The 27547-nt window shown below is 42.0% G+C and overlaps 1 protein-coding gene across 1 annotated transcript; it reads right to left on the bottom strand.

Annotated features, from left to right (window-relative positions):
* Nucleotides 1-107: 107 nt before the first annotated feature.
* On the bottom strand, nucleotides 108-27255 carry grin3a (glutamate receptor, ionotropic, N-methyl-D-aspartate 3A). The gene is made up of 10 exons (XM_068753242.1): nucleotides 26503-27255; nucleotides 19536-20275; nucleotides 13641-14310; nucleotides 12659-13042; nucleotides 11929-12074; nucleotides 10301-10416; nucleotides 9555-9706; nucleotides 4087-4248; nucleotides 3821-3891; nucleotides 108-690 (listed from the first exon to the last, which is right to left on the bottom strand). Exons 1-10 carry the CDS (start codon nucleotides 27253-27255, stop codon nucleotides 108-110), a joined length of 3777 nt encoding a protein of 1258 aa, XP_068609343.1.
* Between the last annotated feature and the right edge of the window lie 292 nt (nucleotides 27256-27547).

The raw sequence follows: 27547 nt of genomic DNA, 5'->3' as shown, positions 1-27547 counted from the left end.
AGCCCATATTCCAGACATCACGTAATATCCCTCCAGAAATAAGGTGCAGGACGATTTAACTTTGTAAAGGTTCAAAACTCAGACATGGATGCTTTTCCGACAAGTCTTCAGTACTCCGGGAGTGTGTTTGTGTGTTGGTTATTTTGCTGGTGCAGCTGGGTATACTGAGACGACTGGTTGGACTGCTGTGTTGTGGGCTGGCTTGATGCAGTCTGTTTTGCTTGATGGTTTTCTGATTGATACTGTTCAAGCTCTCGCTTCCTCCTCATGGCTGACTGCAGCTGCTGTTTTATTACAAGGATGTGGCCCTCCAGTTCCGACAACTCCTGTGCTAACGGGATTCTGCCCGCATCCAGGCTGGTGCCACAGTCATCTGCATCAAACGTACGGCACTGTCCTGACGTTATGCCCTGCCCAGATGCCCCATGCCCTGGTCCCAGGTCTCGGCTCAAGCCTCTCCCTAGCAGATCAGAGCGCCCATTGGAGTTGGTAACTATGGGCAAGTGTTTCTCCAGTAGGGGAAGAGTATGTGGATGAGGCAAAGGAGATGGGGTTGGTGGAGGAGGAAGATCCCTGGAGGATGGACGTTCCAGGTCATTCTGCATCTCTTTTGGAAGGACTCTACGCCTGTTGCAATGGGAGGACTTCGAAGGACTCCAAGATGCTGACTGGTTGTTTCCCTCATTGCACCTAGAGAAGATACAGATACACCCAGGTGTTCTCAGTTTTCATCCTACGAGTGTCATTGTAAAAATAGTGGTTCAGATGTTTTTTTCTGTAACAATTTCACATACACACATTATGTCAACCCTGCAAATTCTATTGCACATACAATGATTATGCATGCTATATGACAAACCAAAAGAGAGGGAGAACCACAACTGGATCAATATTGTAAATTAAAGATTTTTCCAAGCTGCTGTTTGGAAAAGCTCAAGTTATTACTGTTACTAGAGGAAAACAAGAGTATGTGTTCTCCCCAAATGTCCTATTAAATAATAAAATACCTAAGAATGTGTCCCAATATGTATTGCTCCGTTCCTTATTTTGTGATGTGTGTTTTTAGCTACACAAGCAACTTGCCCATAGGTATGGCAATGACGAATGATGAATTCTTCTTCGTGCTGATTCCATTCCTCATGACGTTCGGAATTGTTAATACATTTCTTCCATTGAATTTGGCAGACATATTCATTTTCACTTCCAATTTGAAGTATCATCTGATCCTATGATTTAAAATAATTCCCACCCTTCATTCACTCCTTCATAAATAGCGGTTTTCTTCTCACCCTCTGGTTGTATTTACTTTGCAACTGGCTGTAGATCCAGGACTGTCAGACAAAGGTGCCAAAAACAGTCCAAGGTTCTTACTACTTAGATCAAACACAATTTCCCTCTCTTAGGTCAATCACTGCGTCCTTTGAAGAAAGGACAGCTTACCTGCAACATGTCTCCATGCTGCACCCACAGAATGAAATATTCCCCTGCTGAGCAGTAGTTCCCAAACCCATCTGTCAATACAGATGTTGCTACCAGACATCACAGCCTTTCCTTAACAAGCATGACACAGGTGCACCAGAAAGATATGCCCCCTCCTGAAGTGTCCTTCAGTAAGATACTTCCCACCAGCCTTTTGGGGGATGCATTAAATGACCTCTTGAGCACCCGCCTCAAACACGTTCGTCTTGCATTCACCTGTTTTCCAGTAGCTGTTAACCGCTGTAATTACACTCCCCTGAAATTGTGGTGATGGTGCTAAAGGGGAATTACACAGCAGGAGCGAGGGGAGGAAGGAAGCACAAATCTTGCCTGGTTTTCCCGACAGTGCGGTTTCTATTGTGGCAAGAAAATTAAACAATTTAGGGAAAATGCATGTGCCCTCTGTAAGTGAGGATATTATTTTCCTAAAGGTCCCAGACTGCATGATTTACTCATCATGGTATTATCTTACAATAACACTCTGCTGGAGCTGCTATGTGTTGCGAGTTCAAACAAAGTGCAGTTAACACAGTTCAGGCAAAGGACGGGCGGACATGCAGAACCAAAAAAGCAATCGTTCATACCATACAGCATAAAAAACACGCAGGAAATAAAAGTAATTGGGAAATCGGGAACACAAGCAGCAGATACAAAATCTAATAGAGGAAGGTAAAAATACTAAATATAATATTCGGATCAACTAATGAGCCAGAAGTAGCAGAATAAACCAAAAGAAAGAAATGACACACATCGAGAGAGTGATCCTTCTCCTTCAAACAGGAAAACTAACCATCCCAAAACAATTACAAGAATAGTGCATGAATAAACACACATACTTAAACAAGGATTTTCAATTGTCACATATCAGTTTTCAAATGTAAGCATTTAGGAATACTAACAAAACAAGAGTCATCCGAAGACGGATCATCTCCCTTATTGTAGTGATTTGTAAAAAATGCTCTGGATTAGATAGCTGACCTTATGCCAATCTTTACATGGAGAACACAAAAAGTAATCTGAGCATCAAAAGCCACAACTTGCCTTGTTTAATATAGTATAGTATATGAATTATTGAGGAACCCTCCAGACTAAATAAGATTCTATTTTTCATCTTTCATCCAGCTGTTCCACCTTAACACTGCCTTCGACACCAAATCAAACAATCCTGATTGGATGACAGATCTTAATTGGATAGTTTTCCAGCTTAGTGCAGACAGCTCATAATTCTCTCAGACAGATTCTTCTCTGCTGCCTCCCAGTTTTTCTGCAACCTTGTTAGCATGGGAAGGAAATACGTAATGTACCATCGCCATTTGTGGCCAATTAAATCTTTACCTCTGTGCTACTTTCATTTGAACAATGCCTTCTTTTTTAACGACAATGGTGATGAAACAGAGGCACAGCGTGCTTCTATGGAAGATTTGCTAGTGGTCCAACTGATATTTATTTTCTTTTAACCCCAAATTGGAACCATTCAGCACAAAATCTTGAATAAATAAACATGTAGAGGGTTCTGCTGATCTGGGTTTCTGTGTTGCCACTGACAATAGGACAGCGCTAATTTTAGACAGTATGCTGGCATGGTGCAGAACAGCTTGATTGAATAAGTGTTATTATGCAGCAGTAGGTAGCGTAATCTATCCCCATTACCATAGGCATCGCTCACACGGCCTTCGCTTCATAATTATTAGGTGTGTTTAATCCCCACTTAGAGCGCTCAACCCGAGTGTCTCCTTTATCTGAGCTGAGTAGGAACAAATATGAAACTGGATGTGACAGAATATTTCTGATAGAAAAACGTGTGATGTAATATAAGATTCATCCTTAACCAAAACCTGACGGGGTTTTAAAACATGGAATGTGACATTAAATAATATCAGCAATAAATTCCTATATGATTAAGATTAGGATCTAGTGTAACTCCCATTTTAACACACCCCTATAATAGGATTCCTTAACTACGATTTGGACATTTAAATGATCAGTTTGAGTTTTGGGGGTGTGGCTTCCCATTACTTGCTTATTTTGTGTCCAGTGAAATTTCCAGTATGAGATATGCGGTGCTCCACGATCCACTGGCGACACGTGCGGGGTGTCAGCTGGGTGATAGGGTCATTTGCACACCCGTGACCTGCTATCGGATAAAGCCTCTGTAGAGGAGACGATTGCAGTTGTCTTGTCTACAAGAAAGTGGATGGCTGATACATTCTAGTGATTACAGTGGCTTGATAATACTCTGAGGAGTAACAATAATGTAATATTCATGTGATATCATAAAAACTATTTTTTTTTACTGAGTATAAAAAAGAGAAGTGAAAATGCTTGAAAAAAAAATAGATACCTTTTATCAGGCTTGGTAACAGTCTGCAGTTTGTCATCAGTGAAGACTGAGTTGAGGGCCCGGTGTAACCTCTGGGAAAACAAGTAACACACCAGCTGTCACATGCTTCCTGCAAATCATTTTGCCTCAATGATTAGTGGAGCGACTGTGTGTGTTTCCATGAGTTTGTGTGTGTGTTTTTATGACTATTATAGTGCTGTGTGTGGTGGTTTTTGCCTTATCATTATCGTGTTGTGTTTTATCTATACATGTTTGTGTGTGAATACCTGGCTCGTGTGCAGCCAGTATTTAGAGCGCGGGTCCTTGACCCTCGGGATCACCAGCTTGTACACGATGTGCTCTGCTATTGTGGTCAGAAGAGATAAGGCCACGCCCACACAGAGCATCACAAACAGGCCGGAGAAATGCTTTATACCCATCTGCAGCGTCTGCAGAGAAAGAGAGGTAAGAAAGAGGAAATACGGAAGGAAAGAATCAGAGAAGATGAAAAATACGTCTGTTGTTGTTACTAAAGGAGACGTTCTTAGCAACATGATGACAAATGATCAGTTTTCCCTCAAGCTGCGCTGAACGAATATTTTATATTGAAAGTGTGCAGGTACAGGAATCAAGCTAAAATGAAAGATGCATTGTTTTGCACAGATGACATACTTGTGCATACGTCACTTTGCAAAACAAAGTGTACAATTGTGCACTAACATTTGATTTTTGCTTCTAACCCGTGCATCTACTTGATTTACTTGTGTCATATGGTAACGAGAACTGGTGTTTTTATTTTATTTTTATTTCTCGGCTTTCCTTTTAACTCTTAAGTTAATCAGTAAAAAAAGAAGATAAAATTAAAGCCGCAAGCGGCGTTGTAGGCCCTCGCCCGCCGACAGGCCGTTGAGCTGACCCGCCGACGCACGCCGCTTTTGTCCTGAGTGCTTCGCAAGTGTTTAGATTTGAGCTGCATGAGTAGCTCACAGTTTAGTCAAATCGTTATTTGGATTATATGGCCATCTGCCATCAGGAGTTTCAATCCAATATGGCCGCCTTCCTGTGTGTCTGGGGGCGTGGCCACAATACTTTTTTTTTTTGCCCTGACATGACGCACGTCTGTACCGAATTTCGTGGCTGTCCGACAAAGTTGGCGTCGGACCCCTCCCCATAGGAGGGGTTGCCATCGCCACGGCAACACCGTAAAAACAACAACATGGTTACAATTGTGTTTTTTGATCGGGACCACGTGAGGGACTTTTCTGGTAAGTTTCAATCATTTCTGGCAAAGTATTTTTTTAATTCCCATTCAATTTTTGTTATCGTTCTCTAGGGGGCGCTGTAAGGCTGATTGTCAAAGTTTCCCTTTTAAAGTGTCCAGGTAGGAAGGGTCAATAAGTGTTTAAAATTTGGTTTGGATTGGAGTGTGTGTGTGTGCAAACGCTGACTCTGCAGTTTTTAAAATTTTATCCAATATGGCCGCCTTCCTGTGTGTCTGGGGGCGTGGCCATAATACTTTTTTTTTTTTTGCCTTGACTTGACACATGTGTGTACCGAATTTCGTGGCTGTCCGACAAAGTTGGCGTCGGACCCCCCATAGGCACAATGCATTGTGATTTTTGTAGGTGGCGCTAGCGCGCCACTTTTTCATGCCCAATTTTAAAACACATAAAATAATTAATTTTTCGCCGGTTCTGAGCTTGGTTCAAAGTTTGGTGAGTTTTCGAGCATGTTCAGGGGGTCAAATTGCCGTTTAAACAGCAGAACAAAGAAGAATAAAGAAGAATAAAGAATAAAGAATAAAGAATTTTTGCAAAAACAATATAACTTTTTTTCTGAGTATGCGATTTTTACACAAAATACATTTTCGGAATGGTCTCGACGAAGGCCACGCGTCTGTGGGGGCACACAGACACACACAAACACGAGTTGACTCGCTGCGCTCGTCAACTCGTGTTTGTGTGTGTCTGTATGTGTGTGTTGTTTAGTGTCGGGGTGTGTGTGTGTGCTGTTAAGTGTCGTGGGTGTGGGCGTGGGTGTGTTGGTCGCCCGATGGTTGACTCGCTGCGCTCGTCAACCATCGGAAGACAGTTACAAACACAGTTGACTCGCTGCGCTCGTCAACTGTGTTTGTCGATGTCTGTGTATGTGCGTGTGTGTTGAGTGTCGGTGTGTGTGTGTGTGCTGTTGAGTGTCGTGGGTGTGGGCGTGGGCGTGGGTGTGTTGGTCGCCCGATGGTTGACTCGCTGCGCTCGTCAACCATCGGAAGACAGTTACAAACACAGTTGACTCGCTGCGCTCGTCAACTGTGTTTGTCGATGTCTGTGTGTGTGCGTGTGTGTTGAGTGTCGGTGTGTGTGTGTGTGTGCTGTTGAGTGTCGGTGTGTGTGTGCGTGAGTGTGTTGGATGCCGAGGGTTGACGAGCTGCGCTCGTCAACTTTGTCGAGGGTTGACGAGCTGCGCTCGTCAACTTTGTCGAGAGTTGACGAGCTGCGCTCGTCAACTTGTCGTCTTCTGCGTTGCAAAAGCAATAGCCCCTTACGCCTAGAATAGGCGCTCGGGCCTAAAAAGAGATAAAATCGCCATTCAAAATATAATTGAGTTAAAAATTTCAGCCGATGTGTACAGAGTGTACAACATTTTCCACATGAACCAGTGTGCCCCCCATCAACTTAGATTATAGCAGTGACCCTCCTCCTTGTGGACTGGCACAACCATCCATGTGATGTCATCCTGTGGGATGGTGGCCCACTCTTTACTGAGAGCTGCCAGGAGCTGCTACTAAGTCTGGGGGGGGGGGGGGGGGGGGCACCTGCTCTCACACTTGCTCCATCATTACCACAGGGTTTAAATGAGATTGAACTCGATGCACATTGCATGCAGAGCTTCCAAACAACCTGCTCTGTCGCTCCAGTTGTGGCACGAGAGGAGGTGGAAGCTTTGGCGAGGAATTGGTCACTTGGAATTAGTTTGGAAATCAATGCGGCCAAACCTGATGTCTATTTAAAATCTGCTTTGTTTTTGAATTCAGTGAGTGATTTTTTTTTCACCTATATTCTGTGTTTAAAAAAAATTAAAATAAAAAAGATAGAGAACAATCCTAAATATGCATCCTTATCTGACTCAAGAAGCAGATTTCCAGTTGTAGGCAAGGCATTTTTGCTCAGCTGTATTATTTTCACTGCTACTACCTTGATGCTAGAATTTGAGTAATTGTATCATTATTATTATTATCATCATCCATTATTGTCCATGAAATGCATAAACCCACTGATGTATTCACCACAGACAGAAAACCCTATAAGGTCTTTAACACAGCAGGTCCATCCACATCCCATGAGTCATCGGTTTATATTGTTGTCAAAATTCCATTAAAAACAGCTCACATAGACAAAACGCTGCATTAGCAAGCCTGATGCATTATGCATTTTTTTTTTTGGGGGGGGGGGGGGGGGGGGTCAGAACTTGACTCTATAAGACCATAATCAGTGTAACTGCAAATGCTTTCGTCAAAATAAATAAGTAAAAATTGCCTGTGGAGACGACGGCACGTGTTTACTTTCAACACCCATCACAAGTACACATTAGCATCAGGCATTGGAAAAAGGAGGAATAGTCTCCAAACAGAATGATCATCAACATGATTTATGGTTTTTGAAAAATTAAATATGAATGGATACAGAGATTAAATAATCTACCCCTAAGAAGAAGAATACAACCTGTTTCATATAATAGAGTGTTTCAACTATTCCCTGATTCCATTGAGAAAGTGCCTTTAATTGCCTTACTATGAGATATATCTTACTTATCTTAATTTGCACTCATTCTACGTGTGTCACTGTGAAGAAGTGTTCCGATGTAATATCACAAATACGTTAATTGTGCACCTGTTGCAGCCTCTGCAGATGTGAATCTTTGATCAGTCCATTATGGAGCAGTTTGCTACAGTTGCAGCTGCAATGATTGCATTATAAAGTCAAGCTGTGTGTGTGTGTGTGTGGTGTGTGGGGAGGCAGCTGGGGATGATATGATGGATTAAATTCTTCATTGTGTTGCTACTTGGCAAGCTGATTGTGAAAGTTTAGGGTGAAGGACTGTATCATCTGTCTCCCGGGGAAGATATTTCATATGCTGTGGGAAGTTATGTGGACAGATGAAGCTAAAACTACAGCTGTATTATCCTGTAACAGAGATTCAAGCTTACTGAGGCATCAATCCAATATTAGCTCCAGCGTATAAGGACTGTAGGTTAATGTGCATCAACCGACTCCAACATTTCTCACAGTTAATGGAATTCTAAGCTTATTTTTCACCAGGATTTGGCAGCACACATACTTTTCTCTCTCTTCCTATATGCAACCACTTCTGAGTTTTACCTGCATTAATTTATAATCTATAAATAACCTCAACAAAGTTAATACCACTCATAAAAGTCAGTGCCTTTAATCACAAATTATTACCAGCTAATGTTAAGTTTGGCCATCTTAATGTTAGGTAATTGAAAAATACTCTATGTCTTATATTGGAATCGATTACTTTAAATGGATCGACTTCTTCGTGGGTGTCAGAGAGCTGGCCAAACACCAACACGGCCCACTGGAGTCAATCCATCAGAGGTTTCATCTCTTCAGAATGCCAGGCTGGCTGCTGGGGGGGGTAGTAGCAGCCGTGCATTTGAATAAAACATTTCTGAAAGAAATGCTGAGCAGCACAAAACTGAGTCAGCCGAGTCAGAAATTCTTATTGCTTATATCACCTGAACTTCCTGCAGATGCTATGACAACATGCTGTCACTGTGCCAAAACACAATACTGACTGTATGTTCAGACTCAGATGATGAAGCTGTCTGTGCAAATGAGCAATATTCATTACGTATGCAGACATGGATTACTTATTTCATGCCACATTTTGACAGAATGTTGAATGGTAGCTTTATTGGTGAACTCTTAAAAAAACTAAAATACTTTTACTGTTCGTCTTTAATTAAAGCTGGATTTAATTACAAATTATTTTGACTTTGCTGTAGAATAAGCTGTAATCACAGCAGTGATGTGTCAACAGCTACTAAAGTTGTGGCAAACTGTTAAGTGGTTGCCTGTTGACCTACTTATCTAGTATTTACCTGCTGCATGATCTTTGAAAGCATCTGGCTGCTGCAGAGAGCATCTTGGGTGCAGAGAGACCAAGAGCAAACAGAAATAACTAGAAAAGCACTCGGAGTGCGCTGACCTCCGCATTTACACCAAAAATGATCCTACATTTATTTTATCTCTATTTTTAGAGAATAGAGGCCCCCACCCTACACGACTGTGTCCAATTCCATAAACATTTCTCAATAAACAACCAAGATTTTGAAGCTCCATTTTACTGCAATGTTAAGAAAAATGTCAAAGTAATCCAGAATCCAGGACCTGGATCGTCAGTAAAATGTTTGGTAACATTCCCAACATTTCCTGACAATTTCATCTTGATCTGTCTGTAACATGTTGAGTTATGTTGCTAAAACACAAAACAGACATGCATAAATGCCGGCAAAAACAAAACCTCCTTGGTGGCGGTAATGAGCTGAGGGAAACTATTTTCATACTAAGGATTGCCATTTACTTAGTTAGAATTAAAATATCGAACCTGAAATGAGATATTCACATGTGCAAATGTGCTGCTCATAAAATGCAATAAAACTCATTTAATTTGAAAGTCTCCCTCACAGGCAACCTTTGCCATCGCGCTGCATAACAGGAGTTTCTTCTCGTACCTCAGTCACAGCGAAACTGCGCTTCCCGCAGGGCACAACCTTGTACCATTTGTCATGCAGCGTATCCATGAAGCCGTCTGACTTGTACTGGCTAACAAGCTCTGAGATGTTGGAGGTGAGCCGAGAGTTCTGAGGGAGACCAATCCCGTAGCCTGCCAGTGGAAGCAATAGATGGAAAGTCATTATTGTTATTATCGTCACCTCTCCTTCATGCACTCGTCATTCGTCTTTTCTCTGAGATATAGATGTGTGCGAGGGAATAAGGAAAAGAAAGTGCATCAGTCAATAAGGAAGTAATTCTCATAATTTCTTAAAATGACATTAAAGTGTGTCATTGGGGGGGGGGGGGGGGTTGATTTGTGTTGAATCCAGGAGGCTTAAGGGTGCATTTAGTAATTAAAACTGTAATGTAAGCAACCACCATGGGAAAACCTTCACAGTGGGAGGAAGGAGCTAAATGGGCCAAAGATTAACAGTAAATAATCTAAGAAGACTGACTGCTGTGCAAATGATAGGTAATTGATCGATTTCAATCAATTTAAATCAAGGGGCGTCTTAAATTCTCATTATCAATTTGTCCGCAGTCAAGCAGAAAGACCTCTTAAAATTCAAGATTAAACATTTACGCCTATTTAAGAGCTGTCTCAATGCCCAAAACGTTCAAAAACAATTTGACAATATGGAAAAGTTAAAATAAAGTAAACCTTGTGACCTAAAGAATCAAACGGCGAGCCTTATGGCGTTACCTTCGATAGCAAATGGTTTTCCGACTGTTAGTGTTTTGCAGTCTGCATCGATGGAGACCTCATATTCCAGCAGAGCTTTGTCCATGATGAATGCATCCAGCCTCTGAGGGTCATCCCTGCAAACATACAGCAAAGGTAAAGGATGGCAGATGGGTGGACCAGGATTGAGATGTAACTCGCTCCCTTACATTCAAACCTATACATTTCTGCAAACCGCCCCAGACAATAGCATTTTAAAGTAGAACCCCCCCCCCCCCCCCCCCAACTCCACATGAAAAATGTAATTTCAACAGGTCTTCAGGCATCAAATAAGCCTTATTTTCTCATCTCACTACAGGCCAGTGTTACCCGCTCTGTTGTCGTCCTTGTGTTGCATCTCTGACAGAGCAAGTGTGGGGAAAACACAGGGCTTTAAATTATTTATATGCTGGATGCTTTTTTATTCTTATTTAATGTAATAGATAAAAACACACATGGCTCACATGAATAAAGAACTGGCTCTGTTTTGTACGTTTTGTACTTTCAGTCAAAAATTGTTATCACTCATTTAAAATGGGATGCAAATTATTGAATAATCCTGTCACCTAATCTGAAACACACACACAATTCTTTCAGGGCAGTCTTGCATGTGGTTTTCATTCAGTGGCCATATGCCAGTAAAGTGACTGCCTCTTGCATTTCTGGCTGCAGGTCTGTTAAAGAGGTAAGACATTAGATCGCAACTTTTTAGAAATCAACTCAAGAGGTCCTTTCTGCAGTCACTGATATCTATATTATAGAAATTCCTTTTTGGACTGCTGGCAGTTCAATTTTCAGTTTGGATCAGGTTGCAGCTCACGCCCATTATTGCATGGCATTGAGGTTGTGTGTTTTATGATGATTGCCCTGCCATGACATTGAACACTACTAGTTAAAGTAGCTGAATCATGTTTATGCATCCCAGAAAAAAGTCATTCGTGGTTGGATTTTGGATTGATAACAGTAAAAAGCAATTAAAAGAAAAAAATGTAAACTAATTAATTACAGTCTTCTAATTAATAAACTATATTTTTGTTCCATGTTTACCCCAGTCAGCACCTTTGGCCTGTCATAAGGTTTCCCCAAATCCAGTAACATTCAGAACAATTCAAGAACAAGGAGTCTTCTGTCAATTCAGTGTATATTAGATGGAATATGCTACAACATCTGATTTAAGTGTCCGGTGCATGCAGGCTGATGGAGCTGATCCAAACCCTTTGGGACATAAACTCTGGGTGCTCCATGTTGTACTGGGGGACAGTTCACACCTGTCTTGTCCCCCATTTCAAATTTTTTAAAGATGGGATTTTTTTCTTAAACTCTATCATCAATATTTTAGTAAAATACAAACTTTAGTAAACAACATCATCTAGTATAGGCTCTCATTCCAGCTGCTAACCCTAACCCATATAAAAGAGTAACAATAAAAACATGACATTTAAGAACAGATAAGAGGGGATATGATTTCCAGGAAGTGTTGACAGGAAAATCAGGTCCAGCTACTCAATATTAGAGGACAAATGGCAATGGAACCAGGTTTAGTGACTTTATGAGTGAGAGGGTGAATCATTTTGTTACATGCAAACTCTGCATTTTCCAAACTGTCTTACTTTAGGTGACGTATGCCATCTGGTGTTGCCGGGACGTTGTATCGTCTCATGTACTCGTGCATCTCGGGGAAACTCTTCTTGACGTAGTCCTCTGAGCTGCTTTCTCGAACTGTGGCGAATCTGAATCCCTGAGAGGGATGGTGCAACTGAAAGAAAGACAAAGCAAGATGCCGCAGCTTAGAATGGCTTCTGAAAGCTGAAACATTAAGTAGTACTGATAGTTTTCTCTTTGTCATTACTTTGTGAAATTGTCAAAACTTTACACTGATTTGTATTTTTTATTTTCCTTTCTTGTACTTTTGTAAGTTAAATGACATGCTGAGTTGACAAAAAAAAAACATAAATTGCCTTACCACAAATACTCTTAGGTGTTTAATTATAGATTAAACCTGCTGACTTACTGTTCTTTCAAATGTATGTTTCACTATCACATGCTAAAGTAAAACTTCTTTACAAGTGTAACTCATGAGCAGGACAGTGGACATGCGGTTTGATTTGATTTGATGGACAGCAACCTAAAATGCGAATACCAGATCCTGATTGGTACCACAACCCATGAGACGTCTCCCTGTTCTAGATGAGTCTCAAACACTTTGATAAAGGCACACACATCCAAAAAGAAAAGAAAAAAAAACAAAGCTATACAGTCAATGCTCTAATATGAGATAAACTGTTGTAATGTAGGCAGAACCTCAAAGCTGTATTTATTTATTGACGTCATGACTTGTACCTTTGGGTCATGTATCCCTGACAGTTGTTCGTAGGTCTTCTCCCCGACCATGACGGCGGCGAGGTTAGCGGTGTAGGTAGACAGACAGAACAAACAGAAGATGGCCCAGAGGTTCATCAGAAGGCGACCTGTCCAGCACTTTGGTGGTTTGATTGCCACCGTCCTCCCGAAGAGAATAGCGTAGCATACGTTGAGTGCTGATGAGAAGGAGAACACCCGGTCGCGGTTGCGTCCGCGTGGGGTCATACCAAATGGACTGTGCCACTCATACAGGGTGAGGAAGATGGCAGTGACATGGAGGGAGACGAAGATGCCGAGCCACATGGACCAGTGGAGAGGCCACATGAAGGCACCGATGGGTGCAGCTGTGTCACGAGTACGGACCTGGGCATTGTGGGCACACATGGTTGGACAATCTTTATAAATTATGCAACAAAGACATTCTGATCTTTAACTTCTTTCTCATATGGTAGGAATAAAACCTGAAATCATTGTACTATTATTCTAAGGCCATAAACAAATATAGGTGTTCTTCGTGCCACCGGCATTTGGTAGAGAAATGCTGAAAAGAGGGAAATGGGAAACAAATTTGATGAATAATTGACCAGACAGACACTGTAAATAAAGCAAAAACATCTCTCTAATGCAATACTTGGGAGGAGAGGATGAAGTGAGGAGAGAATAATTACGACCATCTGAAAGAGATACATTAATACACCGAGTACTCTCAGTGTACTAATGATAGCAATATGGCAACACCACATACACTCACCAGTGTAGCGACTAGAGAGGGGGAGTTACATTAAAATTCGATAAAGCAGGCCTTGCAGTAAAAAAAAAAGAAAAAGTGCTCCTGTATTGATAGTGAACACCAGCATACCAAGCAAGGGAGTTAAAGTAAGGCCACTGACACAAGGAAGGAGGGGTCACAGAATGTAAAATGAAGAAAAATGACACGAATGAGAGAAAGAGAAGCACTAACCAAAATCCCCAGGCTGGTGGAAAAGAAGGGCGATGTGAAGTCAATAACTTGGCTTCTGGCTGAATTAATACTAAAAGATGTGACTGCCAGATGTGCAGCGCCACTGAGCAGATCACCGACCAATCCTGTCCAGCGACCATTCTTGAAACCCCCGTACTTTCCATCGCCTACGATATAGAGGTCGAAAGTGAAGTCCACGTCCTCCGCCAGTTTCTCGAGCAGGTCGATGCAGTAACCATAACAACACTTCTTGTAGTTCGTGGGAACCGAGACATTAGGTGCTGCGAGGTTCTGGAAAAGTCTTTCCAAAACCAAAGAGTCATTGGTGAGTGGGTCCAGGCATAACTGACCTGCAGGACACAAGCCATCCCCATCCACCTCACGGGTAAATACAAATGGGTGCTCCACAAGTGTCACCACACGCATGTGCAACCGTGTCGATCTCCGCCAGTCACCTCCTCCCCCAGAGCCCTGGTGACTTGGCCAGGCCCCCTGGTCCATCAGAACTTTCCCCCTGCGCCAGCGTCCCAAACGAGTCCAGGTTGGCTGGCCTAGGGGGTCCAGCTGGAGGGACCAGATGTAGTGATGCGCCTCTGACATCACATTCTGGCTATGAGTGCTCCGGGATATGAAACCACTATGGCCCTCAAATGATGTGTTGGATAGAAATCTGCATGGGAAGAGAAGAAATGATAATGGGAAAAGGGAGGAGAGAGGTGGAAGGAGGAGGAGGAGGAAAGATGAAAACAGTTAGACTTACATAGTAGTCACACAACAATCAAATACATCTTTTGGTTTTCCATGTGTTGCATATCGTAAGCATAATTGCACACGACTTAGGTAATGCCTATTGACAATGGGCAATCATGCTTCAATGTTTACTATACTGTATATTCCTTTGCAGAGTTGAGAGTACGGCATTTTAGAATGGCAGACACGCCACCATATCCATTTCCTTTAACTGCTCATTCTTGGCAGTGTCAAAGGGGGCTTAAATTTATCCCATTTAACATTGGGCAAGAGATCAGAGACACCATGGACAGGACAGTCCGGCAATGACAGAGAAAAATCAATAATTCATCCTTGCATTCAAAGGTAGGGGCAATTTAGAATCAGCAATCCACCTATATTACAGTTTTAGGACTGTTGCAGGGAGCTGAAGCACCCAGCACACAGTAGCATCCCACTCAGAGCAAACAAGGAGAACGTCCTCCACGATTTTAAATGAAATGTTATATTATTTTACTTACAATATAAAAAAAGTCCACAAGCCAAGGTTGAACTTGATAGTCCTCCCAACCTTTTCCATAAGAAAACACTCTTGCATCATCTTGGTGTTGGGTGAAATAAATTGAATGGTTGAACTGCGGATGTCGTGAAAACAGAATATGCATCAGAGTCCCTGTTAAATTGTAGTCATTCACAGTTCTCATGATTGAGACATTTTCTGCTTCTTTTTTTGCAGGCTGAAGTTTGAACCCGTTCGGTTTGATTGTCAAGTGGTTGTTTGTTGACAGGTCAGGTCTTTGTGTGAGTGTGTGTCAAATCATGGCCAAGTGCTTTTGGAATAAGCAGGTCTAGGCAATATTATTCACTCTAGAAGCGCAACAAGCACCCCATGAGCAAGGTCTGAGTGACAAAAAATATTCATCAGGCAGAAACCTTGGAGCAGGGGCGGGGGGGCAGTGGGTTCCTGGTTAAGTGAACTGGTCGTTGTGAGTTTGAGCGTGTGTGTGTGTGGTTGATTGTCTTTTGTGTGGCCCTGCGATGAGCTGGTGTCTCATCCAGGGTGTACCCCGCCTCTCACCCATAGCAAGCCGAGTTCGGCTCCAGCAGACTCGCGACCAGCAAGCCAAAATAAAAACCTGAATAAGTAGAAATATTCTTGTCATCTTCTTAATTACCACAAAATAAATCAAATATTTATTCTGTAGCCTCATTGATGAACCAAGCCTGCTCCCTGAGAGTTTTCACTGTAACATAATCACACACTTTCACTTATACATAGACGCGCACGTACCTTTTCTTTGGAGCGGATATGATGGGATATGAAAAATAATGAAGGCATTCATTCTTTGCAGGAAGATTTGGCCCTTCCATATGCCTTCAGGAGGTAATGATGTAAATAATGTGACCTTTTCTGAAATGTATTTGTTCTTGTTACCTTGCTTGCTGGAAAATGTCTCTTTCCACCACTTTGCCTACTTTCCTACACCTTCAAATGATTAATGGCTTCGATATTTGACCTTTTCCAAGGTCATCACTTGTCCTTGTCCCACCCTGTCCCCGCCCACATGATGTCACTGCTCCATATCCCTATCTCATACTCCTATCAGTCCTCCTGCTGCAATAGTAGTGAATTGGTTAGTGAATTAACATAACATGACATCATGCATCACAAGTAAGAAAAACTTTATACGCAGGTTTCATCACCGGCAAAGAAAATAAACCGATGCTGATTTTCTTTATGTAACTGTGGTGTTTAACAATGGATTATGATTAAGCTTTAACACATTATACCACATGCAGCCAAATCACTAAAAAAGCACAAGCAATATAAACCCATAAAAAATGTCTCACTTACAACTTGGCATGCATCACATGATGAGATGCCAACATGACCTGGGTGCCTCGCAGCAGCAATGCAATATTGTCACTTCACATTCACCTCACTAAAACTAACAGGGATTCGCTTTTAGTCATTACGAAACAATCAAAAACGACAAAGAGGAAGGAGCAAATTTGGCTACAAAAAACAGGAAGCATGTCTTCCCTTGGCCTCGAGGACAAAATGCTTCTGTTAGAAGCTAAACATTTCAGAAATGTTAACATGTTTATCATACAATTTTTAATATTCTGCTTTTTCAAGACTTTGCTCCTTGGTTTCTATCAAATAACCACCACAGCCTCAGAACAAGAAGGTCATTACAGTTCTCTTGTCTTCAAGAAGATGAATGAATGGATGACACAAGCCCTGTTCAATGTATTTTCTTGCGTTGTACATTTGTGAATCAATATGAGTAAAGAGTAATTATCAAAAATATGTCATAATCAGTGTCCAAACTGATCTTCAGGTTTGCAAGACTGAAATGCAACAACAATAAAAAAAAAATCACATGATCCCTGAGTTCCAGGATTGCTGATTGATCGTTTTCTAATGGCTGTGTTTAATTACTTAAGGGCTTCTCTTTGTTGCAGCAGCCCTTTTTCTGCCATGGCAATTTGCTGATAAGAGGTGAAGATTTGAACGCTACTGCAGCCTCGCAGTAACTCACTGCTTGCGCGCTGCCATACACACTCCTCCACCAGAGCACCAATAAAGTAAAACCGGACTGTGGGAAAGGCACATCAATTTGTACAGAGCATCTGTCTCTTGCTCCTCCTGCCACCTTTTTTTAGATTTTTGGAGAGAAACATTCCATCCATTTCTTCTTTTCTCACAGGCTTCTCTGGTGTCCATATTTGACATCTTGTTTACTCCAGGTCTTCACTCGGCTAGTTTTGGATTTCAAGGTCTTACCTGTCAACCCCTTTTCACAGCCAGCCGTACTTAGAATGGGGGGGGGATTGCAGTTGGAAAGTGGCGACCACGACTTTTTACACACACACACACACACAAATATGCTGCCTAAATATGCATTTTGTCTAACTGTCCATACTTTACTAATTATCTTGGATTTTACTTTGCAGTGCCATGACATTTATACTGTATGGCAATCACATTTTCTGCATAAATAAATGTTTTACTGTTTCCATGGAAACCTAATTTTTAAGATAAGTCCTAACAGCAGACTGGTAGCATTTAACTTGGCAACAATAATGTGTTGTCATGCATTTTTTTATATTTTAGCACTAACATCAATGTTTTTTTTGTGGTTTCCATTGAAATGTTTGTTCAAGGTGACTTGAACAAACAAGTTTTTCACAGGGCTACACAGAAAGACAACCATTCACACTCATGTTCAGGCCTCTGGTTAATTTATAGTCACCAATTAATCTCTCCTGCGTGTTGGTGGTGGTGGGAGGATACTGGAGAACCCACACAGACATGAGGAGCACATGCCAACTACACACAGAAAGGTTGTTGTGAGGCAACCACTCCACCCACTGTGCCCCCAGACAGAAGCATTTGGGGGGGGGGTTGCTATGTTAAATAGTTGAAACAGCAGAAATAACATTACAAATTATGCTAATTCATTGTATTTAATCTGATGTCTTAAATATGTAAAAGATACAATAGCATCAATTTACAGGTACTTAAAACTTCTCTAAAATCCATCCATTCTGTTTTCCAAAACTTTCATCCAACTCATTCTCATTCCCAGATGAGCTCAGACTTAATAGGAATTATATCAGATCCAAGTGCTATTCTTGGGTCAAAGTGTCCGACAGCCCCGAGGCAAAGGTAGCCCAAATTGCTTTGAAAATAAACTTTATATAATCTGCCTCAGCATAATTTAAATTCAAATCTCTCTCTCTCTTAGCCATATATGTCTTCAATAAAACAACAGCCCATTGACAAATAGTGTCCACTTCATAGAGGACAATAAACAAGAGACAAGACATAGAGAAATGCAGAAAAATAGATCACCGGTGTATAAAAAAATAGAAGGATACATCTAAAAAAATAGAAATATCTGCACCTTCATCCAGATCTTATGACCATTTCATCCAGTCCAAGGGCCACTTCAAAACTTTGTTTAAATCATTTTGAGATGTCGTGTTAACACTCTGTCCGACAAAGCTTAACAAATAACAATATGTCTTCAATGGTGTTTAATACCTATGTTTGTCTCAGAAGCGCTGTTAGACATTGGTAGCATTACAAGAAAAGAAGAGCATTTTTCTGTCACGTGGTAGCATCATCATTTTCTGTAACAATTATCATTGCAGTATCTTAGCTCTAGATACATTGTTGTAGTAAGATCCTCAAAAGCTACATTTATCCAACTCCTCCTCAAGTGCTAACTAACTAACGTAATTAGTTACACATACACACATTCACATAGGAAACTAATGCATGTTTACTGCATTAGTAAACCTGACCACATTCACAGCGATCTTTATTATGCATACTCAAAAGGGTTAATTACAGATTTCCATCTGCTAAGCTCATGGCTGATTAACGGCCGACTTTTCCACGTCCCGGGAGTGTGTACCAGCGTGAATTAGATGCAGCGTCAAACAAGGGGGAAGCTTAAACCTCCCAGGCTTCACAAGGTCAAATATATCTGCTCTTTGTTCTATGTAAAACAGTAATCGGCTGATCGACAATTCATTAGATGGTTAAAATGAATGGAAGAAATGTCAACACAATCAGAAATCCCCTCTATAGTATTTCCATGCTCAAATAATTACCTTCCTGGAATGATCGTTCCGCTGATACAGGTGTTTTAAAGGAGGATCAGGCGAAGAAAGGTCAAAGCTTTTTCCAATGCAGTGACATGGAATGTCACACAATTCACATCTCAGCAAAGTAGCATTTCAGTCACGGATTACACTGTCGCTGCTTTATCTATAGCACGCTGAGGTATGCTGTGTGTGATTCCACACAATTCCAAACATCTGTGAGACGTGTGCACACAACAAAAGGATTATAGAAGGGCCATAATAAAAAGATGAAGCAGATGAGTATAGGTAAACTGCCTGTTGTGTGTGTGTGTGGGGGGGGGGTATTATGGATATTTATCTAATTAAATCCAGACCACAAAGCAAAACACATATTTATCCTCAAAAGGGTTATTTTCGCTGATGACTGTTATTTTTGTCAAATGTATTTGTGCAACACTGATTCATGTTTACAACATGAAACTCGGAGGTCATAATCACTGCATTTTATTCTGTAACAATGTGTGGGTGTAACTCATTACTTTGGAATCCACTTTGATTTCCTACCTTGCCAGGTATTCCGCTGTGCTGCCGTTGTTATGTTGTACATCCATGCAGTTCGTACTTCCGGGTATGAGTGCGAGGGGATTCCTTTTGGCTGCACTGCCCACAGCTCGTGCAACCAGTGCCACCGAGTCATGGACGTAGTGATCCAGAGAGGGGGGTGCCATGACACCGTGGGCCAATAACCCCAGGGGCAACCCATCGGTTCTCAGCTCGGCCACATTCTGGCTATCTCCCAAAACCCAGTGAAACTCCGGAAGCACCATCCGGGTTGCTAGTGCCCATAGACGACGCACTTCACGGATGACACACCCGAATGTCACGACTCCTGTCGTGGAAGGCGGTTCTCTCAGGGCCTCTAGCTGCCGCATGAGAGCTTGCTGCTGGTCTGATTTAGGGGAAGTCAATGGAGAAACAACAGACGATGAAGCAGCACTGTAAATGTAAGGTAGGGATGATGACGATGATGACTCCGCTCCGGTTGCGGTGATCAATGGTGCTCCTGAGTGTGACAATGAAGATGAAAACTGGTGTGAGGTTGAGGCAGTCGTTGTAAGATTGACAAGAGTGCCCAGGTGGAACCGGCTGTTGTTCTTGATCAGAACAAGAAAGTCGCTAATATCCCATTCCTGACAGAGTAGAATATTGATATCCCACCAGCCATTCATCATCAGCAAGGAGTATAGGAGATAGGATGGTGGGGCCTCCACGGTCCGCATCGCCATTTGGAAATGCAGAGGATTCTGTGGGGAGAAGGTATCATTGCAGATGATTGGTTGAGCAAGCGTATAAGGATTAAATTAAGGGGCAGGAAAAAGGTTCAGAGAGGAGGGAAAGGAGGTATGAGGTGCATTTACAGAGGAAAGAAGGGAATGAGCCGATACGATGAGAAAGTTGAAAGAAAGTATGTGAAAGAGACATGATGGCAGAGATGGAACAGAAATGAGTTCAACAAGGAAATAGGAGTGAATAGAGGGAATGGAAATGTAAGGATGTTGGGAGTTACAAACAAATAGGCATGGGGATGAAAATGATTGATGTGGTTTCTGTTGGATTTCACAAATGGGAGATGAAAAAGAGGATAAAAGGGTTTTCATTTTCTTTAGAATGAAAGGAAGATTACAAGAAAGGATACAGAAGGTAAGACACGAGAAGGGAAGCATGATGGAGGAGGAGGTTGGAGAAGAATAAGAGTTGAAAAATGGGGTGCAGTGAAGGAGAAATATATGTAGTAGAGTGGAGAGGAGAAGAAAAAATGAAAGAAAGAATGAGAGAGGTTATAACAGTAGGACTTGATTTATAAAATCTAATTTGTCTCTCAAGAACATACTATGTTGGATATAATAGATACCAGTGTTCACTTACCTGCAGCCATGAATATCATTATTCACACGGAAAGAAACACACCACATCTGATGTTACGTGGACCGGTAATTGTATTTTAAACATCTCAAACATAAAGAAAATAATCTGGGCTCCATTTTAAAAGGGAGGCTTCACATGCTGCCCTCGCCATATAACGTAATTCACACTTCTGATTGGCATTTCGCAGATATGATCAGTTGATTGACGAGGCCTGTGCAGATCAGTGAGCACCGCAGAAGCGTGTGATGTTTGGCTGAACTGGAAATGATCAATTTAGAGCACAGACTAATGTACAAAAGAGAAGAGAGGCATGATGATGCCATGTTTAAAGATTCAACATGCATTTATGTATATATGATGGATATCACATGTTGTTCCTGGACAGACTGCATATAATAATATAATTACATCATAAACAAGCTCAAATACATCATCTATAGCTTGGTTACAAAGGAGGCTGTGTGATTTTGAAAAATACTTGTTAATGTTGTTTTAAATTGATACCACCTTCAGAAGAAAGCATCAATATAACATTAGCCTTAGACACAAACAATGTTATTCATATTGCTGCGGCCCACTTCCCCAACCATAGAGCATCTTTGAAATATTGCATTCGTACATTTCGGGCTCCAGTTGACTTCACTTCATTTCGGTTTGTTAAATTGCCTATGAGATAGTTAATCAACGGTGAAGAGATCATTACCTTTCTTTATGCTTAAGGTCACAGTTAATGCTATCCTTGAGGAAGGCTGCAAACAGAGGAAGATGCTAGATGTCTACCTGGTTGGCAAATTGATAACTTTCTTATCAGAAAATCAATCCACGGGACAAATATTGAAAATTTAAATGTGATCCTACAAACCCTTCATTTTAATAACTAACACTATAACAATTCATTCATTGTTCTGTAATTTATGAACCACAAGAAAATAGCAGAACTTAATAGTACTATAATTGTTGTTGTAGAAGAAAACTAAAAAAGCACTCAGGAAGCACAAACCTCCGCCATGCAGCTCATTCCCCCCATAATTGGATTTAGGCCACAGACAGTGGAGTTGTGAGAAGGCTTTTGAAGGATGTTGAGGTTGCCTCCAGGTAAGGAGTTAGTTTCACAGCTGAGGGAGTTGGGCAGCAAAGGGCTGAAGTTGAGCATTAGGAACCATCAGGTCAGGCTCATAAGTAGATGGGGGGGGGGGGGGGGGGTTCACTAATAGCAGAACAAAACTCCTACAGGTTTCAGGACAAATTTCAATACTAGACATGGAAACCAGAGCAGAGAGAGCTTAATAATGTTGCTTGTGCTGGGGCCACGTGGGGTTATTATAATTACCTTGGATCTGGGGTCATTAATGCTCAGGATGTCTGCATATATATATATATGGCATTGAAACAGGACATAAAGCGGAGTGCCTTGGTACCAGGCTTTAACAGGATGTATCTTTGGCTCTCATTAAATAGCAATGGAAATCAATACAATGGCTCCAGATGATTTGACCTACAGGTAGCACATACATATGATAAAGAGTCAAAATAAAGTCTTAGAAACTCCAACGAATACACGAGTAGAAGAAGAGGAGGCATCTAAGAGCAAAATCCAACAGGAAATGAAAAATAAGTGATTGAGCGATGATCCACATCAAACATGTCAACAAGCTTTTCAGACAACTGATAAAGATGTCATGGTCCATGTCTAAGGCTGAATGTCAAGCCAATCTCAGTGCTGTGTTGGCAGCAGAAACCGTAGAGGCGTTCCTCACTTCAGGATGGATTTACGTTCCAAAGACCCCGTCGCTAAGCAAATTATATATAAAAAACAAAAAACCCCATTGATTGACACTTTGGTCAATATTTTGCGTTGTCAAAAACTGTTTTCCCCGCCATGTGCTGTCGATGCTTCCGGGGTAAGATCCGCCAAATGGATAGAGCTGACATGAAAATGATAGAAGGAATAAACTTTTTTATTATATTTCCATACTGATTCCTCAACATATACTTTTAAATTGTCTTCGTTAAATGAAAACGTTGTTAAGTGAGGACCACTTGTATTAAATGTTTTCAAAAATATAGTTAATCAAAGACACAATGTCGTCACTAGAAATGCAAAGTAAAGGACAGCTTGTGTTACAGTGAACACACTCCACGGACCCAACAAGTCCAGACTTCATCAATGTAATGGGTATGCACTAATTACTGACAGTGTAAAGATGTATACTGTATCTTGTATTCAAAATTCCAAAAGAGAAACGCATGCAGAAATGTTTGACTGAAATTTATTATAGGCAGACGCTGTGAGATTCTGATACATTTTTCTCATGAGTGTCTCTGTGCTGTTGCTAACAAACACGTTCTCTCTCCTCTCATGCCATTCAGGTGCGGATTAAAACGAACCAGCAAGATTCCAACGAGCCACACCTGAAAGCCCTTACCAGTCATCAACGGCTGCTCCCTAAAACCCGACTCCACCCTCTGTTCCCTCCCAGATGATTGATTCTCCTACTCGCATGCAGACATGTTCCTCGGCCATCAGTGTTCTCCCGTATATCTACAGGTTGCTTTTTGATCATTACGAGTTCTGGGCTGTGTCTTGAACTCCAGCCGGTTCCTTCAATTTCTACAGTGCTGTTTAGTTATCTAGGCAGTGTGTCTTCATTAAGTGTTTTGTGACGCCTGCCCGTCCAGGTTTTCTTAGTTTAGATTAGAATACTGTCTTATTATTGTATTCAAGTAAAGTTTTGTTGAAACATTTCCTTTGGTCTCCGTCTCTGCATTTTGGGGTCCACTCGCTTGTAAGCCTGCATCACAACAAGACCAGCTTGTTTGATATAGTTAATGAATAAAAATGGGTTTCATTATTTTGACAGTGTGGGTGCATTTTCCAGTTAAGAATCCCTTGAGTTTATGCAGGAAAATATAAAGTGTGTGTGTGTGTGTGTGTGTTTAATCACTGATTACATTAAGCTAATCATTAAATGTTAATGAGGACCAAATGCAGGTGTGGGTTTTTTTCACAACACAAATTACTGAACTGCAGATTCCATACTATCAACCATTCACTGATTTGTAAGCATGCATTCACACGTGCAAATGCAGAACCACATGCACTCGAAAAGCCCTTAGCAACTCTGTTTAATTGACTTTACAACTTCAGCAAAAGCTTTGCACTAAATGGCTACCAGAATAATCTATTGCTTAATTTAATTAATGCCTTTAATCAGCTTCATCTGCTAATAGCATTCACATGAGGGGGAAAGAAGCACAGATGAAAGCAATGCCACATGTATTATTTCATGTTTAGAAGTCCTTTTGGAGGGAAAGAAATGTTAACGCATTCCACAGGGCATCAAACCCTCACCTCCGCTCATCCCTCGGGAGGATTGCAGGATTCATTTTCTGCAGCAGCACTTCTTGTGCTCACCATAAGTCTCATTGTTCTTCATACAAACAGGGACAGCCTTGCTAGAAAGCAGGATTGTGTGCTCTTTCCCATAAACACTGGTGCTTCCAATGCACCGATAATTCCAAACTCTACTGTCGCTGTGAACATTAGTCTTCTCTCGTGTGAGTTTTCATGCTGAGAAAATTGCAACCCTCGTTGTCTGTTTATAACTGCAGGCTGGAGGAAGGTTGAGCCAGTGGACAGGTCCAATGAACTATAGTAATGGATTGGTTATTGATCTGTTCTTGATTAGGTGATTTCATTGTGCAGAAAATGTGTGCGTGTTCCTTTTTTTAAGGATAATAAAGCCTTTCATGTTCAATCATACCACACTGTTATGTCCTTGCAATACATAATAGAATACATTTTTTTGTTGCAAATTCATATACACTTAATGTGAATGGTGCAAAAGCTCACTGGGGGTGAGAACCCAGGTCTCCCTTTGGTTCATTTCACAGCTTTAAGTCCCAGTGGCCTCAATCCTTGTCTCCACAAAGACTAGCCTTGGTCATCCTTTCCACAGTCCTGATTCTGTCACTATTATTGTATTATTTATGACAGTACAGACATCCACTAACTCCCCCACAAGCAATGTTCTATTGTTCATCTGTTAATCACTGGATAGATGGACTGATCCCATTTTCAGTTTAATATTAATGTGATTTTTATCTTACTAAAAATATCATGGCAAAAATATTTCCTGACTTCTGTCATGCAGCTCTTATCTCTGAGCTTAGACTCATTGTGAGGTGCAAATAATCCAGCTATTTATTACATATTGACATGTTTTTTAAGAGAATGACATTCTTAGATCGCTGGACCATGCAAATAAGCAAGGATTAAGCCCCAACACCAGACTTCATTTAACTTAACAAAACAGTCAGGGCTAAAGCAGTTCCATAAAGGCCTATCCAAGCTCATCCAACTGGAGCAATACTCAAGAGCTTCAGCTGGTCGAGATAATGGTGCCTGCACGTCTCAAGGAACCCAAGAGGTCAGACATGTGCTGAATTGATCCAGTGGGGGAAAAAAAACACCAGTGGCAGACAATATGTGTATGAGTGCCCCATGCTGGTGAACAGAGGAGCAGCACCCGGACCCTTTCTCTGCAAGTTTGTATGTTTTCCCTGTGTCGCGTGGGTTCTTGTAACGTTGAGGAGAACCTTGAAATAAAGTTCAACAGATGCATTAACCACACAAAATCATTGTGATAATGAATCAAATAATAAGCTCCACCTATCAGTACAATCACAGCAGTGGTTCCTAACCCCACACTGATCCACAAACTACACGAAGGTCTTGGTGGCTCTACAGATCTGTCTTCACTTTGAAGGACTTCCCTCCTAGCAGAAGAAATTCTCAATCTTCTCTGAATCGCCGTGAGCCTCCTATTAAGAGTTTCTCAGTCTGGAGCACACTGACAACATAGACAATAAGAATTGTGAGACATTTTCTCTGTGGACTGCATAACAGACGCTGCAGCTGACCCTTTGATCCCAGGAAACATTTGATATTTTTAAAGCAGTGACAGTCTAAGATGAGGTTTGGTTTGGTTTGGTGTTGGCTGAAGACATCTTCAGACTGGTCCCACAGGTCTGAACCAGTTACAGACTGGTTTGTCCAACATTTTTAAAGACCCACCTGTGTTCCCCTTCCGCAGTGCTCCGACCTTGAGAAACTGTTTGGTTGTTACTGTCCGGTGTCTAAACCTGTTTCATGCCTCAAACAACAAAACAGCACCTATAAATTGGTCAACTTTAACCCACTGTGAGAAAGTTGTTGAGAACAAGAGTTTCATTGATGTCTTCAACTCTAAGTTTTACCGATGCAGAGGGTTTGCTTGCAACTCTATATTTGTCATCTATTGCCTTGAGTGTGAAATGTGGGTCATTTTTTATGTGGGAAGAACTAAAAGCAGATTCTGTGACAGATTGGTTGAGCATAAATATGGGGATGCAAAATATCGTGTCTTCGGACATGGAAATCATAAGACACTGAAAGCAACAATCATTGAAACCATTCCCTCTGAGGGGGCAACAGAGAACAGACTTGATGAGGAGATGGCTTTTACTCCCTTTTTGTAATGTGTAACAAGTTTACAAGACAGTAACCGACTTAAAATGAACTTAATAGTATTAACTTATTTTTCTTTCTTTTTTCTTGTTTTACCTCACTTCGGCGCGTAAACTCCCTCTGCACAACGCTGACGACCGGCACGCGAAGCGCACGCGAGACGAATTCCAACTTGACGAATTCGTCCCGGTTCCGTGGAAAGGCGATCATGGCGGAAACCCCCTGCACGATCACGGTGTGACACACACTCTCCAAAAATGACAGCGGGTCTTCGTCCTCGGGGCTGGCCGCAGAAGAGGAAGGGAAAGCGGGCAGCTCGCCAAGTCCGGAGCCAACAGCCATGACGAGCTCCAGGGATAAATTGTATGGCAGCAATCCGGCCCGGTTGAGGGTCTCGACAGCCATGAGGATCGAGTCTCGGGGTGCGAACAACCGATTATCCCTGGAGGTGTCCCCCTCCCGCTGACGCGCCTGGATCTTACTCCTGTTGGATCCCCGCTGGTTATTACCGCTTCCTCTCGTCCTGAGGCTTCCATATCCAGGCGCGCCGACACCTGTTTTATCTTGCTTTTCCAACTCCATCCGTCGTTCTCCACTCAAACCAAGGTCGGTGTCCCATCCCTCAGAACCGCTTCCAGCGGAGGCGGACAGCAATCGAGAGTGAACGTGCAGAGCCCCGATTCGAACCGTGTGGCCGATCCGTTTCAGCACCTGGCACGGCTGCGGGTGCGAGTGGGCGCACGTCAGGAGAAACACAAGAGCGCACAGCTGTGCGCATAATGTTGGCGAGACCCCGGTGCCCGATCTAACTGCTGGGCCATTCGTCATCATCACCACCATCTTCATCATCTGCGCTCAACAGCAACAACGGATGGCGCGTAAAGCCACAGGACGGCCGAACACCGGGGCCGCTCCGCTGGTCCCCTCTCCCGGCCCCCCGTGGCCCTGGTGCGGCGCTCAAAACAAACGCAGCTCTCGTTCCTGCTCCGGCCGCAGGTTGCGGGAAAGTTGTTCGTTTCTCCGCGGACAGAGACAACAGGCTGCCGAGGAAGCGCGAGATTAGGAGCGAGACGCACACACGCAAAACATTCCCCCAAAGTGCTGTATTTCATCTCAAAAGATTTGTTATCATTCGATCCAT

Source organism: Brachionichthys hirsutus, chromosome 19 (genome assembly GCF_040956055.1).
Source record: "Brachionichthys hirsutus isolate HB-005 chromosome 19, CSIRO-AGI_Bhir_v1, whole genome shotgun sequence".
NCBI classification, from domain to species: Eukaryota; Metazoa; Chordata; class Actinopteri; order Lophiiformes; family Brachionichthyidae; genus Brachionichthys; species Brachionichthys hirsutus.
Note: the sequence above shows the minus strand (reverse complement) of the source record. Positions and strands in the feature narration are given on the sequence as shown.

Coding starts and splice junctions, on each gene's coding strand:
- grin3a (XM_068753242.1), bottom strand. CDS start 27,255: ATGATGAAGATGGTGGTGATGATGACGAATGGCCCAGCAGTTAGATCG. Junction 12,075..12,658: donor CAGGGATACATGACCCAAAG/GTACAAGTCATG, acceptor TCTTTCTTTCAG/TTGCACCATCCCTCTCAGGG. Junction 3,892..4,086: donor ACTGGCTGCACACGAGCCAG/GTATTCACACAC, acceptor TTGTTTTCCCAG/AGGTTACACCGGGCCCTCAA.